Raw genomic sequence first — 17586 nt, 5'->3', positions numbered from 1 at the left:
AGAAACTAGAAATATGATAATACGTTCAGACTGATGACGAAGGAACAATAAATAATAAACAAGGAACACTTGTAATATTTTGCCATCATTCACATTTCATATATTGTTAACAATTTGATATGTTTAGAATGCTGAATTATGTATCTAATCTTAATTGTATTTTGAAAGCATTTCTCACGACAATCCAATCGTCTTGCAACAAAAACTTTAATATATGAAAAATAGCAGTGTTCGCGTGTGTGTGGTGTTATATCCATACTACCACTATTAAAGCTGAACAGCTATCTCAAACAGCTGTTTTGTTTAATGACAGCACATCGATTTATTAATCATCGGCTATTGAATGTCAAACATTTAGTAATTTTGAACCTGTTACATTTTTCCATGAGTGTAGCAAGGGTATATTATATGCATCATCCCACATACAACGGTCACTGATGTACTAGTAGTGGTGCAAGAAATAGCCCAATGAGCCCACCGACGGGGATCGATCCTAGACCGACCCCCACAGGAAGCGAGCATTGGACTACGTCCCGTCCTGAACAGCTATCTCAAAACATTCATACTGAATTGAGTAAATAAATAACTATTAATTCGGTTTTATTCGTTTACTTTCAGTTATATTCTGGGATGACCACTTGCAACTTCTTGTCGGTGTAAAGGAACGGGGACAGGGAAGGAGGGCATTTACCGCACCCGTATAGGTTACTCCAACCAATAAAGCAGCTAGGGATCATTTATATGCAATTTCCTATAAACTATGGTGTTTGATATATTAGTTGTGGCCACTGATTGGGACGTGAAAATAAACGGGTGGCTGTCGATGGAAGGAAGGAAGGAAGGAAGAAAGGATATGTTTTATTTAACGACGCCACTCAACACATTTTATTTACGGTTATATGGCGTCGGACATATGGTTAAGGACCACACATATATTGAGAGAAGAAACCCGCTGTCGCCACTTCATGGGCTACTCTTTTCGATTAGCAGCAAGGGATCTTTTATATGCACCATCCCACAGACAGGATAGTACATACCACGGCCTTTGTTGCACCAGTTGTGGAGCACAGCCTGGAAAGAGAAATAGCCCAATGGACCCACCGACGGGAATCGATCCTAGATCGATCGTGCACGGTGCATCAGGCGAGTGCTGTACCACTGAGCTATGTCCCGCCCCGTATGTCGATGACCAGACGAATACTATATCACTGACGTACACCCCCATCCCCTCCTTTTTACGTAATGACGAGTTATAGATTCTTTTGCGTGTTCGACATGTTTGTGTGTACCAAAACGAACTATAACTGTATTTAGTTGGCAAAACAATATTTATGTAAAAATAATTATTCTGACGTGCTTATAAAATTTCATTGGGGTTTTAATATAAGACTAAGTCGTCGCTACAGCCTACATAGATTACACAGTTTTATTTAACTATTTGTGGCGCTGTGTGTAACGAACACTTCTGGTGCATAAATGTAAAGGTACATTACTTATAACATATTACTCTGTTCCATATATTCGAAGTGAAATACCTGCGAATCCGTAATCAGCCGACATTTTTGTTTTAGTTTTGTTTTGGGGGGTTTTGTTGTTTTTTGTTTTGAAATTGTTTTGTTGTTGTTTTTTTTTTTGTTTTTGTATCTATTTATTTTTATTGTTGGTGGGTGTTTGCGGGGGGGGGGGATGTTGGGGTTTGGTTTTTTTTTTGTATTAACGTCATGGTATTAACGTCTCCTACCATGTCGTTTGTATAACTCTCTGGCGAGTTCAGATGTTGTATCCATTACAGGCTTATATATATATATATATATATATATATATATATATATATATATATATATATATATATATATATATGGAAGTACGCTAAAAGGTATCCACATCATACCAGATAAACTAGTTTGTTTGTGGGAAGGCGCTTACATAGCATCGCCTGATAATAATAGATCATATATAGTAATACATGTTGTAACCATATTGGAAATCTTTTGCATTCAAAACAAAAATTAAAACATGGATGCATACATCAACCTCTCAAACAGGCCTATGATGTAATGTGAATATTGAGAGTGTACTAGAAGTTGGCTTAGTGAGTTGTTTACGGTATTCGTTTCTGAATAAAATAATAAAAAGATTTGGTATAGGAGATTGCAAAAGTTAAAGTTTGTTTTGTTTAACGACACCACTACATTGTACATTGATTTATTTATCATCAGCTATTGGATGTCAAATATTTGGTAATTTGGACAGTCTTAAAGACGCTACATTCTTCCATTAGTAGCAAGGGATCTTTTATTTGCATCATCCCACAGAATACCGGCCTCGGTGGCGTCGTGGCAGGCCATCGGTCTACAGGCTGGTAGGTACTGGGTTCGGATCCCAGTCGAGGCATGGGATTTTTAATCCAGATACCGACTCTAAACCCTGAGTGAGTGCTCCGCAAGGCTCAATGGGTAGGTGTAAACCACTTGCACCGACCAGTGATCCATAACTGGTTCAACAAAGGCCATGGTTTGTGCTATCCTGCCTGTGGGAAGCGCAAATAAAAGATCCCTTGCTGCTAATCGGAAGAGTAGCCCATGCAGTGGCGACAGCGGGTTTCCTCTTAAAATCTGTGTGGTCCTTAACCATATGTCTGACGCCATATAACCGTAAATAAATTGTGTTGAGTGCGTCGTTAAATAAAACATTTCTCTCTCTCTCATCCCACAGAAAGGGTAGCACATACCACAGCCTTTGATATCCCAGTCGTGGTGCACTTGCTGGAACGAGAAATTTCCCAATGGACCCACAGACGGAGATCGATCCCAGACTGACCGCTATTGGTTGTAGTGGGATGCAGTCCTGTATTTTTGTATTTTACCCTGTAACATTTGCTTTAAAATGTCTTGAAACACATTATTTAACTGGATCATTGATTTATTTATTCAACGACACATTCATCAACTTATCCAGCCATCCTTCCACACATTCATATATGAATGCATACGTGCATAAACACATTTATTCATCTATCCATACATCTATTCAGTCAGTCGGTCAGTCAGCCATCCATCTATCCATCCACTCACCATGTACTCGTGACATATCAGTGTTAATATTTCTAGAAATGAATACCAGTACAATCCCACAGTGACTGCAAATACACCAGAGAGGTTTATGCAGATTGTGTGACAACATTACGTTCAACAGAGATGATCACGTAGTTCAGTTATGACAAGTAGCCGTTTTAGTTTTCACAACATAATGCAAGTAGAAGTCGCCATGACACAACATCCAGTGCATTTGGTCACCCCACCCCTTTGATATGGTTTTATTTAAAGTTAATTACACTAGGGAATTCGCTATCAACGGCAAAGGTGCTGTCAGAATAATTTCTGTTGTTATCCGCAGTGATTCAGAAGCGTAGCCCAGTGGTGAAGCGCTCGCTTGATGCACGGTCGGTTTGGGATCGATTTCCGTCAGTGGGCCTATTGTGCTATTTCTCGCACCAGCCAGTGCACCACGACTGGTACATCAAAGGCCGTGGTATGTGCTATCATGTCTATGGGATGGTGCGTATAAAAGATATCTTACTGCTAATCAAAAAGAGTAGCTTATGAACTGGCGACAGCGTGTTTCCTCCCTCAATATCTGTGTGGTCCTTAACCATATGACAGTAAATAAAATGTGTTGAGTGTGTTGTTAAATAAACCATTTCTTTCCTTCCTTGATTCAGTAACGGATTAAGCCGGACACAGCCGGACAGTAACATTCTGCATGATGTGAAGTTAGAGCTTCACCACCACCAACCCCCACCTCCTCCCGATCCCCATTACTTAAGAAATATTATTAAAAGTTTGTTTTGTTTAATGACACCACTAGAGAAAATTGGTTTATTAATCATCGGCTATTGCATGTCAAACATTTGGTAATTTTGACATATAGTCTTGGAAACCCGCTACATTTTTCCATTAGTAGCAAGGGATCATTTATATGCACCATCCCACAGACAGGATGCCACGGACTTTAATATACCATTCGTGGTGCACTGGCTGTAAGGAATATTAAAACATAAACATAACACAGGATTTATATTTGCATATACATGTACATGTATATTCATAAAAAGATGAAGGCTGTTCCATAAGGGATCCATGTCTATCTCGAAGTAGGGCCCAAATGTAGGGAGTAGATGTTGAATGATTTCTTGTTTTTGAAATCGTATTTTTTACATCTTCATAGCATTTTAAACCACAATTAGATATTTCAATTTGATCTGGTTGTTTGCAATCATTGAATGATGGTGGCTGTTCCAGTAACTGTGACTGTATCTGTTTTCATTTTGTGATTTCCATATATTTTATATATTCATTATAATTAATTCATTCATTCATTCATTCATTGACGGATGGATGAATTAATGAATTAACGAACGAATGAATTAATTAATTAATTAATGTTTAAAAATACATAGGCTATTGGGTGTCAAACAATGGTAAAATAATGCATTAATTGATGATCAACATCAATATAAAATTTAAAAACAGTAGAAAGAGCTATGCAAAATATAAATATCACAAGTATATTAATGCGTCGGATTTTAACATATTTTCTCTTAAACTTTCACTTGGTAGTCCTTGACATTTTTGCATCAAGTATCTTGACTACATGTATCTGTTGAACATCTTGATTCTTATAGTTTTATATAAATTTTAAATAATAAATTTATATATTCATTATAATGGGTCTGATCACTGGCGTAGCCAGGGGGCATAGCCCACTCCCTCCCCCACCTTTTATATTTGCCATAAAAGACAGTACCCCCACGCACACCCCCATATGGGTGGCACCTCCATGGTTAAATTCTGGATACGCCAATGCATTTTCTCTTAAATTTTCCCATAGCATTGTTTCGCTTGGCATTGTTGTTTTTGTATCAAGTATTTATCCGGTACTGCCAAAATCTAATAGCTCTCAACATGTGAGATTTCCATTGCTAGATAACAATTGTGCATAGAAAATTGCACTGTATATCCAAGAGGTTATATACTTTGAATTTAGAAAATGTTAAAACATACTTCATATACTGGAGATGGCCTAGTAGAGGTGTAGCAACCCAAAGCTGATCTCGTTATACAATAACTTTTAAAATTATGGAATAATGTTAAAGTAGCATTCACTCTTTTAATTGTTCATCCCAGCCAGTGCCTCGAGACTGGTATTCAAATACCGCGGTATGTGTTGTCCTATCTGTGGGAAAGTGCATATAAAAGATCCCTGGCTGCTCCAGAAACCTGAAGGTCAAAATTACCAAATGATTAACATCAATTATATTAGCTAAACAAAACAAACGTTAACCTTGCCATCTACTTCATTTCCTCATACTATGTTACACATTATATGTATATCACCTGTCGTTATTGCTTGCTCGCCTGATGCGCTGTCGGTTTGGGATCGATCTCCGTCGGTTGACCCATTAGGCTATTTTCGTTCCAGCCAGTGCACCACGATTGGTATATCAAAGGCCGTGGTATGCGTTATCCTGTCTGTGGGATGATGCATAGAAAATATATCTTGCTACAAATGGAAAATCAAGTATAGCGGGTTTCCTAAAATTATCAAATGTTTGACATCTAATAGCCGATGATTAATAAATCAATGTGCTCTAGTGGTGTCGTTGAACAAAAGCAAACTTGCTTGCTACTTGTTTTATCTTCATAGGACCAACTCCTGTAACCGTAAAAAAAAAAAAAATTGTGTTTCGAAAGATATTGGTTGTAAAATAATTGTGGCACATATTATTCAATATATGATTTGTAATTTTGTTTAAAATAATTTTTAAATGGAAGTCTACAAGTGATAATTTTAGCGTTTTTAATTAGTTCCCCATTTTTTTAGAATTCAGATCTGACCTTTTTGTGGCGAAATTTGGAATCATGGATTTTTGACGATAAAAAAATGTTATTTAAAATAATTTTGAAATGGAAGTCTACAAGTGCTAATCTTTGTGTTTTTAATTAGTTCCCCAATTTTTTAGAATTTAGATCGGATCTTTTTGTGGCGAAATTTGGAATCATGGATTTTTGACGATAGAAAGATAATATTTGGTATACAAAGAGGACAAAAAATACTTAATCATTTAATTTTGATAACAAAACGATATATAAATTAATTAATAAATGCTCGTGTAGCCAACAGCTCACTGTCGTTTCATCGTCTTCTAGCCATGGTAAAGGATTATTATACGACAGAAGAAATATCACAAATAAATTTGCAAGGGGATGATCATATTTAAAAATGGTGCCTATTTGTCACGGGATTACAAGCAAGTGAGTAAATATTCGTCTTTTTTTTCTAATTAAGCTCGATTTAATCAACTGATTTTTTAATGTATCTATAAATAATAGAACTATGCAAATATAAAAATCGTGTAAATAGGCGATATGTTGTGAAATAATCTATACGTTTAAATACCTTCCTAAAAATCAGTTGTACATACTTTTTAATTAATGTTGGTAAATATTACGTGATATCTGATCTTTTATTTTATTCATTTAGAATTTGAAATACGGAATCATAATATAGGTAGGGTTGCCACATAAAGTTAGTTACATTTAAAACCTAAAAATATTATGCATAACAGACAAGTTTACAATTAAGGTTGAGTGTAGTTGGGATTTGTTTTATTTTTAGAAGAGTCATTAAATTATGATTTGCTCCAGGTAGGCATTCGTTACCACACACACACACACACACACGAAAACCAGCTATATTAAAAGCAAACAGACATCGGTGATTCATCCAAAAATTCAACTTAAATCACCAATAAACATTAAAACACATAGGTGTGTTTTTCCATTGACCCTTGGTAAAATATGACGTATTTGTACGATCGACTATAACATTCTCACGACCGTGTCAGAGTATCCTGGCCGATTTGCTTCTCGAATCATGGTAGTGATGCACGTACAACAGCTAGACAAGTCTGGTAATTAACAACTTTTATTGAATACTTAAAAACATTTCGGTGATTAAAACAAAGGTACTACCACTAGTAGCTACTAATTTCAATATTTTGTCATACTGGAAATACAGATTATTATTTTTAATAACCGAGTACAGTAAGTAATAAAAAAATTATACTTTATAAATTTTTTAAGAAAAAAAAAATAATAATAATTATTATGCTTCTAACTACATTTGCGATTTTTATTTTTTTTATTTTTTTTTAAACAATGAAGCCATCTTTAAGAAACGAAATGGATTTGCTGTATCCCAATCAATCATTCAAATGGTGGTTTGATGGATATAAGTATATATATTCTTTTTTTAATTTTCACTATCAAAAACGTTTTTTGTTTTTTATTACTGTTGTTAAAAATAACTAGTAAAGGCGAGGGAAGTATGGGTGATTTCTAAAAGTCATGTGGTTATAGCATTTTGTTTTTAACTGCTAGCAAGAAGCAATAGATGTTTTAATAAGATTGTAAAATACATATATCTGGTTACACAAATCCACAACAGATATTCTCCATTACAATGAAGGGGCCGGGGAACTTGCGTCGCAGGATCGAACCACTTCGGTGGATCCATTAAACTGATTGGGGGTTTTCTCGTTCCAACCAATGCACAACTGGTCAAAGGCCGTAGTATGTGCTATCCTGTCCGTAGGGTGGTGTATATAAAAGAAAAATGTAGTGGGTTTCCTCTCTAAGACTGTCAGTTACCAAATGTTTGACATCCAATAGCCGATGATTGATTATTAATCAATGTGCTCTAGGAGTGTCATTAAACAAAACAAACTTTAACCATTACAATGAGTTCTTAAACTGGAAGTACCAATATTGTAAATAGGTCCTGAGCCATATCTATTCTCGTTTACTTTCCATTTCCATTCCCCACTTTTCACTTACTTTAAGCACGTTGTAAAACCACATCTGTATCATATTGAGATATTTTTTGTACAAAATACATGCAATTTCTGGTTTCAAGTCATTCAGCAATAACACAATACATGTTTTTAAAAAAGCCATTCCATAATCCCTTGCTCTTCTGATCGTCCAATTTTCTACAACATACAATACTACTATTTCATTCTGGGTAAGGCTGACATTAAAATGTTTTGCCTACCACAGTAATAACCAAACTGATTTTTACCAAGTGCTTGGACATCTGTTTCTTTTAAGTTTTATAGCCATTGGGTTTTTTTCTTTCTTGTAATATACAGTGAAACCTCCCGAAAACCGGACCCTCTATAAACTGGAATTCCCTCAAAACCGGACGTTTTTCATGGTCCCTTTTAAAATATCTGTGCAGAAGAGAACCTCCCTAAACCGGATACCTTTTAAAACTGAACTTTTTACTTGGCCCCAAGGGTGTCCGGTTTCGAGGAGTTTCACTGTATATTACAAGAAAGAAAAAAACCCAATGACTATAAAACTTAAAAATAGAAAATTCTAAAAATACTAATTAACTTGCTGACTAATAAAACTTTGGATCAGGTTACAACAAATCCCTATTTTTATTAAGGATGATCAATCAAATTATAATTTGCATAAATATGATATTTTATAACATTTGAAAAGTGAAATTATTACATCCAGACAAAAACTACAGACTACATATTGTGGACAAAATATGACAACAGTACGAATATTCTAACAACACTAAAACCACCAGTAACAAATGGTGAATTTTTACTAAAATGTATACATCATATTCAAAACAAAGAAAACAAAAGTGAAAACCGGAGTGAAAGCCAACAAACGTACACTGCAGAAACTCCACTAAAACATTTTATTGAGAGATATTCATGTCCCGGTATAGTCCTTGAAGAGCCTGCTTAAATTCCTGAAGCTCAGTTTCTAGTTTACAAATCCTGTCTAGGCGTGCAAACAATTCCTGAATTTTGGCTTGTATCTGGCTACTCTTCTTGTCATATAAACGAAACATTTGTTGTTCAACTCCATTACACATTCTATTCACCTGCAATACATTAAAAAAAAACTTTTAATAAATTCAGTGAAACTACATAATATTAACAATTATATCTTTCAAAATTATACATCTATCACATAAAAAAAAAAAAACTTTTTACAGTCAATTAAAAAAAAAATAGAATTAAAAAGGTGCTACTGTAAATTGGATTAATATTGCAATATGGGGGGTTTTCTAATGAATATGCACCTTACAGCATGCATGCGACATGTTAATTTTGCAAATAACTGTTCATGGTTGGTATCTGCAATGAAACTAATGCATGCATATAAATTTCACTATTTGAAATTGGGTATGATGGATGCACTCTTGTTTACACACACTTCTTTTTTCCCTGATTTACAGTACATCATACTTAGCATCATATAATGCTCAGAAATATTATGTGGTACATATTTACCAGTGCCCTGGTACAGTGCAGAAACTGATTTTTTTTTTAAATTTATTTAGGTTCATCTTATGAATTATAATATAAATAAACTCGGCCCCAACTGTGCCCGGCAAAAAGTTAATTTCAACAAATTTAGCCCTCTTGACCACACACCCCATCCCTCCTCCTCCCCCAAATCTCCCTAAACACTAATATTTTGTCAATAAACATCCTAGTTTTACAACTTAAAAATAAAAATCACCTAAAAGAATAGCACAGCTGATTCAAAATAACCCGGGATGAATTTAAGAACAATTGCAATTTTTTTTAAAAACATTCATGAGTGAATATGCCCACAAACCATCCTAAGATCTTGCCTGGCTTTTAAAATTGTCAAACATTACTTTAATAAGAAATGATCAAATATTCGAGAAAATGTCACTTGTTTTACCTCTGTTTCTAAACCTTTCCTGAAATCTGCAAGAAGTTGGTTATCCTGCCTTCGTTTAGAATTAAGATCCTCAATAATCTGTTGAGCAGCTGCATTCAGTTGTTCCCTTTCTGTGGTATTTACTTTGTTCATTTGTGTTGATAACTGCTCTGCTATTAATAAACTATCCTTTGTTTGTGAACCTACATTTGATTCAGTATCACTGCAAATATAATTAATATTTCAGTGCAATGTATTTGTTGACATAAATATCTGCATTCTGAACAAAACTATTAAAATGTCAGTAAATGCAAAAAATATATTGTATATGTATAAGAAAAACTAAATAAAATTAATAAAATGTCTTTAAAAATGTAAAAACACCCTCAGTATTTGCCCTGAAAAATGCTCAATTCTTTAGTCTTAGGAAATTCATATGCAGGCCTACATGATCAACAAAATACAATGTAGACCAATGAATAGATTAACTTGGATGAAATAAAAGGTATAGATCTAATAACCGTCAATGGATGAAATAAAAGGTATAGATCTAATAACCGTCAATGGATGAAATAAAAGGTATAGATCTAATAACCGTCAATGGGTAAAACAAAAGAAATAAAAGGAATATTTGTTTAATGACCCTCTGGGTTCTCTAATGATTAAAACTGTACTTATGGCCAGTATGAGGAAGGAAGGAAGGAAATATTTTATTTAATGACGCACTCAACACATTTTATTTACGGTTATATGGCGTCAGACATATGGTTATGGACCACACAGATATAGAGGAAACCCGCTGTAGCCACTTGATGTGCTACTCTTTTCGATTAGCAGCAAGGGATCTTTTATATGCATCATGCCACAGACAGGATAACATATACCACGGCTTTTGATACACCAATTGTGGTGCACTGGCTGGAACAAGAAATAGCCCAATGGGGACACCGACGGGGATCGATCCTAAACATCCCGCCCAGGCCAGTATATGAGCAGAAAATGATCATAATCAATTAATAGTCAATCTGCGAGGTTCAATTATCAATATGAAAATCAGCAGCAATAATTAGCACTGGGCTACACATACCGAAGGTCAGCAAGGTCTTTTATGTAAACTTTTCCATAGACAGGACAGTACATACCACAGCCGTTGATGTATCACTTGTGGAGGACTGGTTTGGGCAGAGGGGGAAAACAAGTCGATCGAGGATGATCAATATATTTCAACCGCTTGCACCTCTTGTAAGCACCTTAATCACCACCAAGCAACTTTCTGCTCCCTCAGTAGGATGGTTAAAAATTAAACTCATCATAAGACTGACAAGAAAAGCAATAGAAAACATCTTGAATTACACACCCTCCAGCACCCTTTGCTTCAAAATTATCTGTACTTGACATGTATGTAGTGTCACATTCTTTACCATCTGTGTTGTGCTCTATAAATGGTGAGCATTTTGTACCATGCAAATCTCCATCAGTATTCATTTCATCTAGGTTATCTAAAACAAGGAATATATACATTATATATCCACTAACAATTAGAAAATCATTTTCTAAAAAATAAATAAATATTACATTACACCCTGTAGCTAATTTAAAACTAAGGCAAGAGAGGTAAATCTACTTCATACAAAAAATAATATGAAAATAGTCATTTTGTTTATTGTTGCTTTTTTTTTTCCTTTTTTTTTTTTTTTTTCCTTTGTTTTTAGGGGGTGGGGTGGTGGTTGTTGAAGGTTTTTGAGGTTTTTGTTTTCTCTATTTGTTTGTATTTAACTTTCTTTTTTATTGGTTGTGGTGGTGGATGTGTGTGTGTGTGTGTGTGTGTGTGTGTGTGTGTGTGTGTAGAATGTCATTGGTTTGTTTATTTGCTTGCTTTGTTTGTTTGTGTGGGTATTTTCTTTCTTTTGTTTTTCTCATTGTTGTTCTTGTTGTTGGGGTGGGGTTTTTTGTAGGGTTGTTGGTGGTGCGTTTTAATAACGCCTTATTTATCGTCAAAGTCCCTAACTGCATTATGCTTCAAATTCCGTTCACTTTGTTTTCTCATGCACGGTTCGCGCAATCAACATCCGATTTGTTGTCATCGGCATGTCGTTTATGAGGTTTTTCCTCACATTTCCGGAACATTTTCATTAACAATAAAGTTCAGACAAGTACAAAACTTTACAAAGCCCTAAAACCATTAATTTTACTAAGTCGTTTTTGTTTATTCCTTAAAATTACGGATATGGGGTCCACATGGCTCGTAGAAATAGACTTAAAATGGAGAAAGATGAATTAACATTCAGTGCGTGTCACATGACCTCACATGTGCCAGATCAACAAGGTCAAAGCATTTAATTTTTACGATTTTTAAGACCCCTGTTGCTAGAATTTGTTTTCAATTATTACATTCGATCTGCAAAAGGTATGCTACATTTTTGTGCTTCTATTGTAGTGAATAATATTCATAATCCATTCATAATAATTGTAAATAATTTTGAGTGTATAAATTGTGTTAATTATGAATCAATTCATTAAATTTTTTTATATTTTACAAACTATTCACTGGTATAAACGTAATGCCTATCAGTATTGACATCAAGTTTTAGCAATGTGTGTTGATAAAACGCAGACCGGACCAGAACGCTTGACAAATTGAATTTATCCGTTTAAAAAAATATTTAACTATTGTCCGAACCAAATTTAATAATATGACGTCATCACGTTTGCTTTTATATCATAACATGTTATGATGTTGTTAGATTAAGTCCTATCCTTTCACCCCTCTTGAAGAATATCCCATAAAAAGTCAAAATGGCAGCTGATACAAAATTACATGCTTTTTTCCCTATGCGCTCTCAGGGAAGTCGATATAGGTGACATGGTTATCATCTGGTATGTGGAATCTGTATCATTGTAATGGTTTATTCAAGATTTGTGTCTGGACAAACTTTGGAGGAAATCTAACAGCAATTAAAGGTAGGAGAGTAATTTTTCGTAGTTGTTAACAATTTGGTTCAGACAATAAGTGTTCGTCAACTGTGCATATAGTTAAGAAACATATATTTTTTCATGTAGTGGCCTTAAAAATGGAAAATGACAAACCGCACATTCGTGTTACGATACTTTTTGCAAACGCATGCGCCTGAACGCAGTTAGAAACGTCACACTCTTTCCTGTTTACCGGAGGGTGTTTCACTTTTGTTCACTAGAATGGATTTGTGTTAATCCACATTATTGTTTTCGTAGCTGAAAAATGTAAAACAATATTTCCGTAAATATCGTATTCGTGTTTTCGTCGTTAGGTGAACGCAGTTTGGGACGTCGATGGTTACGGTAAATTTTAGTTTTGAATTTTTATTCTCTGCAATACAAAACAAAAGAAATCCTGAAAATTACATACAAAAATTAAGTTAAAATATGTATACAACAGACTTCAGTCATAACAAATTATAACTTAAATACTACCCACTTGAGTAATTTTCACTGCACAGTATATTTTTACATCATCATTATGGTCAATGATGAAAATGCGTTTCGTCTGCTTTGAAATAAATCAAATTAATTAGAGTTACTGGCCTTGACGCGCTTTTTTGACGTTCAATGTAATACAGTTAAAAGCCAAACTTATTTTTTAGAAGGTAATAATAATAATAATAATAATCTTTATTAAAAGAAGGTTACACAAATAGTAGAATAGTAGTGCGCTAATCTCCCTTGTGGCCTTCTGTCTATTAAAGTTACAGTCTCTGGTTACCATATTATAAATTCATGTACAAATATAAAATACAAGCTCAAATGCACTTTTTAAAAACTCGTGTGCATCCGCTATGAACGGAGATCGTCAAAAGTATATGTAACGGGGACTAAATATTTGGCCGTTTGTATATAAATAACATATTTTATCTATTACTATTAATATTTATTTTAGGATTCAATTTATTTTATTATAGGATATTCTCAATCTGCATTGAGAATATCGTATTGGTGCATTAGACAAAGCCTTTTATGGTTGTTTCTCGCCATACTGGCTAGGGACGAGCCATTGGTTGATACTATCCAATGGTTATGTGTATTTGGTGTCACGTGGTCGTGAGTCAGGTCCGTGCAGCGCTGAGTGTAGACAGTGACACAACACGTTATATACTTACGACTTGCAGTTGCCTTTTCCTTTTCCTGAGCTTTCGTTATCTTCAGACTTCCTTTTGGCACTTACAGGTTTGACTAATATGCATGTATTAATTGTTATAATGTTTATCTCATTATTTTAGATATATGTAAATGTAATACATAATGTGGAAAAGTGTTTAAACGTCCATAATTAATGCTAGCTAAATACGTTTTAAATATTGAATTCACTAAAACACACTAAACGAATAAATATATATATGGACGAGTTAACTTTATAAACAGTAATAAAGTAAAGGTGTTGGGATATATACTATTAAACGTATAAATATAGATAGAGGCGCAAGTTAATTGTATAAACAGAATTAGTGATTAGTGTTGGATGAGATGTCTAATTGCTGTAGTTTTATTATCCATTTGAGTGGTAGCTTTGATACTCTTCAAAAAAAAGGTAGCTTATATTTTTATCCATTATTCACAGGATGAAGCCCACGTACATGATAAAAGTGTTATCAGTTCCTATACGGTTCAAAAACCCACAGCGAAGGTGTGTAGTAGTAGTAGTATTGTCTATTTCTTTATTACATGCAAGAAAACAATCTTGCAGCGAACGGCCGTTGCCAGGTGTTTCCCCAAGCACCATCTCCAGACTGTGGGACCGTTACCAGCAACATGGATCAACACGTGACCTCCCTAGGTCGGACCACGGGTCACTACCCCCCGGGCAGGACCGTACATCCGGGTACGCCACCTTCGGGAACGATTGACTACTGCCACCTCCACTACCAGGTGCGCAGGATATCCGACCAGACCTACGGAACCGCCTACGTGAGGTAGGAATATTCCAGTTATGTCATATATCGACTTATGTTTTTTTCATCGAAATCGAGACAGGTTGTTCCAGTTGATGGAATTCTGTAAGGAAGGTTCGGCGGGGGTTGTCATGGTGTTTTAATGTTTGTTATACAAACCCACAACGGCTTTCCAACAGAACATTGTTTTGTCCTTCCTTGGCCATCGACATCACCGGATTTGAACCCAATTGAGCATCTATGGGACGAGTTGAAATGGGGAAGTGTTTATTTGGTAATCGATAACGTACTCTGGCTTCAATGGGCAGGCGGTAATGTTGCCAATGTCTTGACCTATCACTTACTTTGTGGATTTTTGAACAATTGTTTAATATCGGACCGCATTTAATTTTGCGTTTCTTCTTAAGAGGATATTTATCCATTTATTATACATGTTAGTGACAGCGAAGGTGTGTGTATTAGTTTCTATTTCTTTATTACATGCAATTCTTGCAGCGAAGGTGTTTCACGTGCGTCTTGACCAACGTACGTGACTTGTTTCACCTGTGCTGTAACAGTATTTTATGTATATATATATTATTGTTTTTTAAATCGATTGTTCCAGTTTGTATTCTGTAATGGTCTTTATTTTAATGTTTGTTATACAAACCCAAACGTTATTATGTTTTATATTGACAGCATTTGAAATGGGGAAGTAAATCGAGTAACGTTTGGCAATAATGTTGCCAAGTCTTTACTGCTTTGTGGTATTTTTTTGTTTGTATAACCGCATTTAATTATCTTAAATGCATGTACTTATTTTTGATGATTGTTTTTGGCACTAACGTCGCCGAAACGTATATGTATATTTTTGAAGGAAAGTATTATGCCAGTAACTTGGCATAATTGTGTAATAATGGTTTAAATGAGTATATATATTGCTATGTAATGACATTTGTAATTTATTTTTATGATTAAGTCGAGGTTGTTAATTATTGTTATTATCAGTGTATTTATCGTTTGTAATTATTTTTACAGAACCACGCGTATGGTGTGATCGAGAGAATAAACCCTCGAACCCTTCCCAGCCTTGTTGTGTTTCTTTTGGGGGAATACTTTCCAGTAGGCTACAATGGAGCCGACGTAGGGACTGGGTGTGTTCTTAACACAAGAATACAATTATAATCCAGTCAGGACCCGTAACAGTTCAACTGCCCGTGGCCCACAGCTCCGGGACGTAGCTTCACTTGAGAGGGGAGTATGTAGTAGTGTTGGTATAACGTGCTCCTACTGGCAGTAGCTAGTGGGAATTTCCCTATTAGCTCAGTTGGTAGAGCACTGGACTCTCGTACTGAGAGTCTGTGGTTCGAATCCCTTCAGTGAAGGTTGATATTTTTCTGTTACATTTGGAGCCGACGTAGGGATTGTTATCCGTAAACACAACAAACTTGTGTCCATATAAATAATCACTGAATTTCTCAGTAATTGCCCATTTCAGTGCCAAAAATTCTAGTTTGTGTGCTGCATAGTTTCTCTCAGTCTTTGACACACCACGGCTTGCATAAGCTACCACCCTCTTCGTACCCTCTTGTTCCTGGTAGAGTACTGCCCCAAGACCAGAGCTGCTTGCATCTGTATGCAATTCAAATGGAAGAGAGTGGTCCGCATACGCCAAAATAGGTGGCGAGGTCAACGCCCGCTTCAACTGATCAAAAGCATTTTGTTGATCTGCTCCCCATACCCAATCCACCACAGCTGATCTTTTCTTCGATGACTTCTTCTGTTTAGTCCTGGTTGGTGGAAGTAGAATCGTAAGAGGCCGTGCTATCGTAGAGAAATTGGAAATATACTTAAGATAGTACCCAAGAAATCCTAGGACCTGTCGCAACTGCTCTGGATTAGTAGGTTCTGGCCAGTTGACAATCTTTTCTATCTTTTCAGGATCTACCTTGACGCCATCCACGGACACAATGTGCCCTAGATACTTGACTTGATCCTGAAAGAAACTGCATTTCTTGGGTGCCAACTTGAGATTGTATTCCCGAAGACGGTTAAATACCAATTCCAGTCGATGAAGATGCTCTTCAAATGATGATGAAAATACAATAAGATCATCAATGAATATACAACACTTCTGCAGGTACAGATCTCCAAGACAATCTTCCATGAGTCTCTGGTACGTTGCAGGACTATTAGTCTGTCCAAAACCCATACGATTATACTCATAGAAGCCGAGTGGTCCTACTGTAAACGCTGTCCTGGCTTTATGTTCTTCAGCTATCTCCACCTGATGGTATCCACTCTTCATGTCAACAACACTGAAGAACTTCGAACCAGCCAAACAATCAAAAATCTCTTCTGTCCTAGGCAAAGCATACGAATCCTTTACGGTTTGTTGATTCAACTGCCGGTAATCAACGCACATCCGTAAAGAACCATCTTTCTTCTTTGCAATCACCACTGGTGATGCCCACGGGCTGTGAGATCTCCGGATGATTCCACACAACAAAAGCTGTCGTAAATGTTGCGGAATGCGGCGATGTCGTTGCTTGAACGGGGTACTGTCAATAAGCTCAATTCTGTGCTGTACCTTAGTACAGTGCCCAATGTCGAACTCACTTGCAGAAAAGACATCTTGATAATTTAAAATCAAGTTGGTCCCCTCCCGCAACTGCTCCGGAGTTAGTCCTTGTGAAGGTAGAGTAATCTTCTGCAGCAACCACTCGTCATCTTCCTCCTTTTGTTCTACGTCTTCCAAAGTTACTTCCTGTATCTCACACAAGAGGCCTTTAGACGGAATAACAACGGTCTGAGTAGTTACATTGGACAATCTTACCTCCACTGGAGAATTGGATCTGTACTGGTACCTAAATACAACAGGCGATACCTCTAAGTCTGGATGA

The 17586-nt window shown here is 35.8% G+C and overlaps 1 protein-coding gene across 1 annotated transcript; it reads right to left on the bottom strand.

The window, feature by feature from the left end:
* Nucleotides 1–8482: 8482 nt before the first annotated feature.
* LOC121376175 (synaptonemal complex central element protein 2-like) lies at nt 8483–13336 on the bottom strand. Its single transcript, XM_041503986.1, has 4 exons — nt 13237–13336; nt 11140–11281; nt 9804–10005; nt 8483–8970 (listed from the first exon to the last, which is right to left on the bottom strand). Exons 2-4 carry the CDS (start codon nt 11265–11267, stop codon nt 8782–8784), a joined length of 519 nt encoding a protein of 172 aa, XP_041359920.1. The 5' UTR covers nt 11268–11281; nt 13237–13336; the 3' UTR covers nt 8483–8781.
* Between the last annotated feature and the right edge of the window lie 4250 nt (nt 13337–17586).

The sequence above is a fragment of the Gigantopelta aegis genome, chromosome 6 (genome assembly GCF_016097555.1).
Source record: "Gigantopelta aegis isolate Gae_Host chromosome 6, Gae_host_genome, whole genome shotgun sequence".
Classification (NCBI taxonomy): domain Eukaryota; kingdom Metazoa; phylum Mollusca; class Gastropoda; order Neomphalida; family Peltospiridae; genus Gigantopelta; species Gigantopelta aegis.
This window is presented reverse-complemented; position numbering and strand designations above follow the sequence as displayed.

Bases quoted from the DNA above. Each gene is read 5' to 3' on its own strand.
- LOC121376175 (XM_041503986.1), bottom strand. From the start codon at position 11,267: ATGAATACTGATGGAGATTTGCATGGTACAAAATGCTCACCATTTATA. The intron at 10,006-11,139 runs GTGTGTAATTCA...TTATATTTGCAG, and splicing joins GAAGCAAAGGGTGCTGGAGG to TGATACTGAATCAAATGTAG. The intron at 8,971-9,803 runs GTAAAACAAGTG...AATGTATTGCAG, and splicing joins GGAAAGGTTTAGAAACAGAG to GTGAATAGAATGTGTAATGG.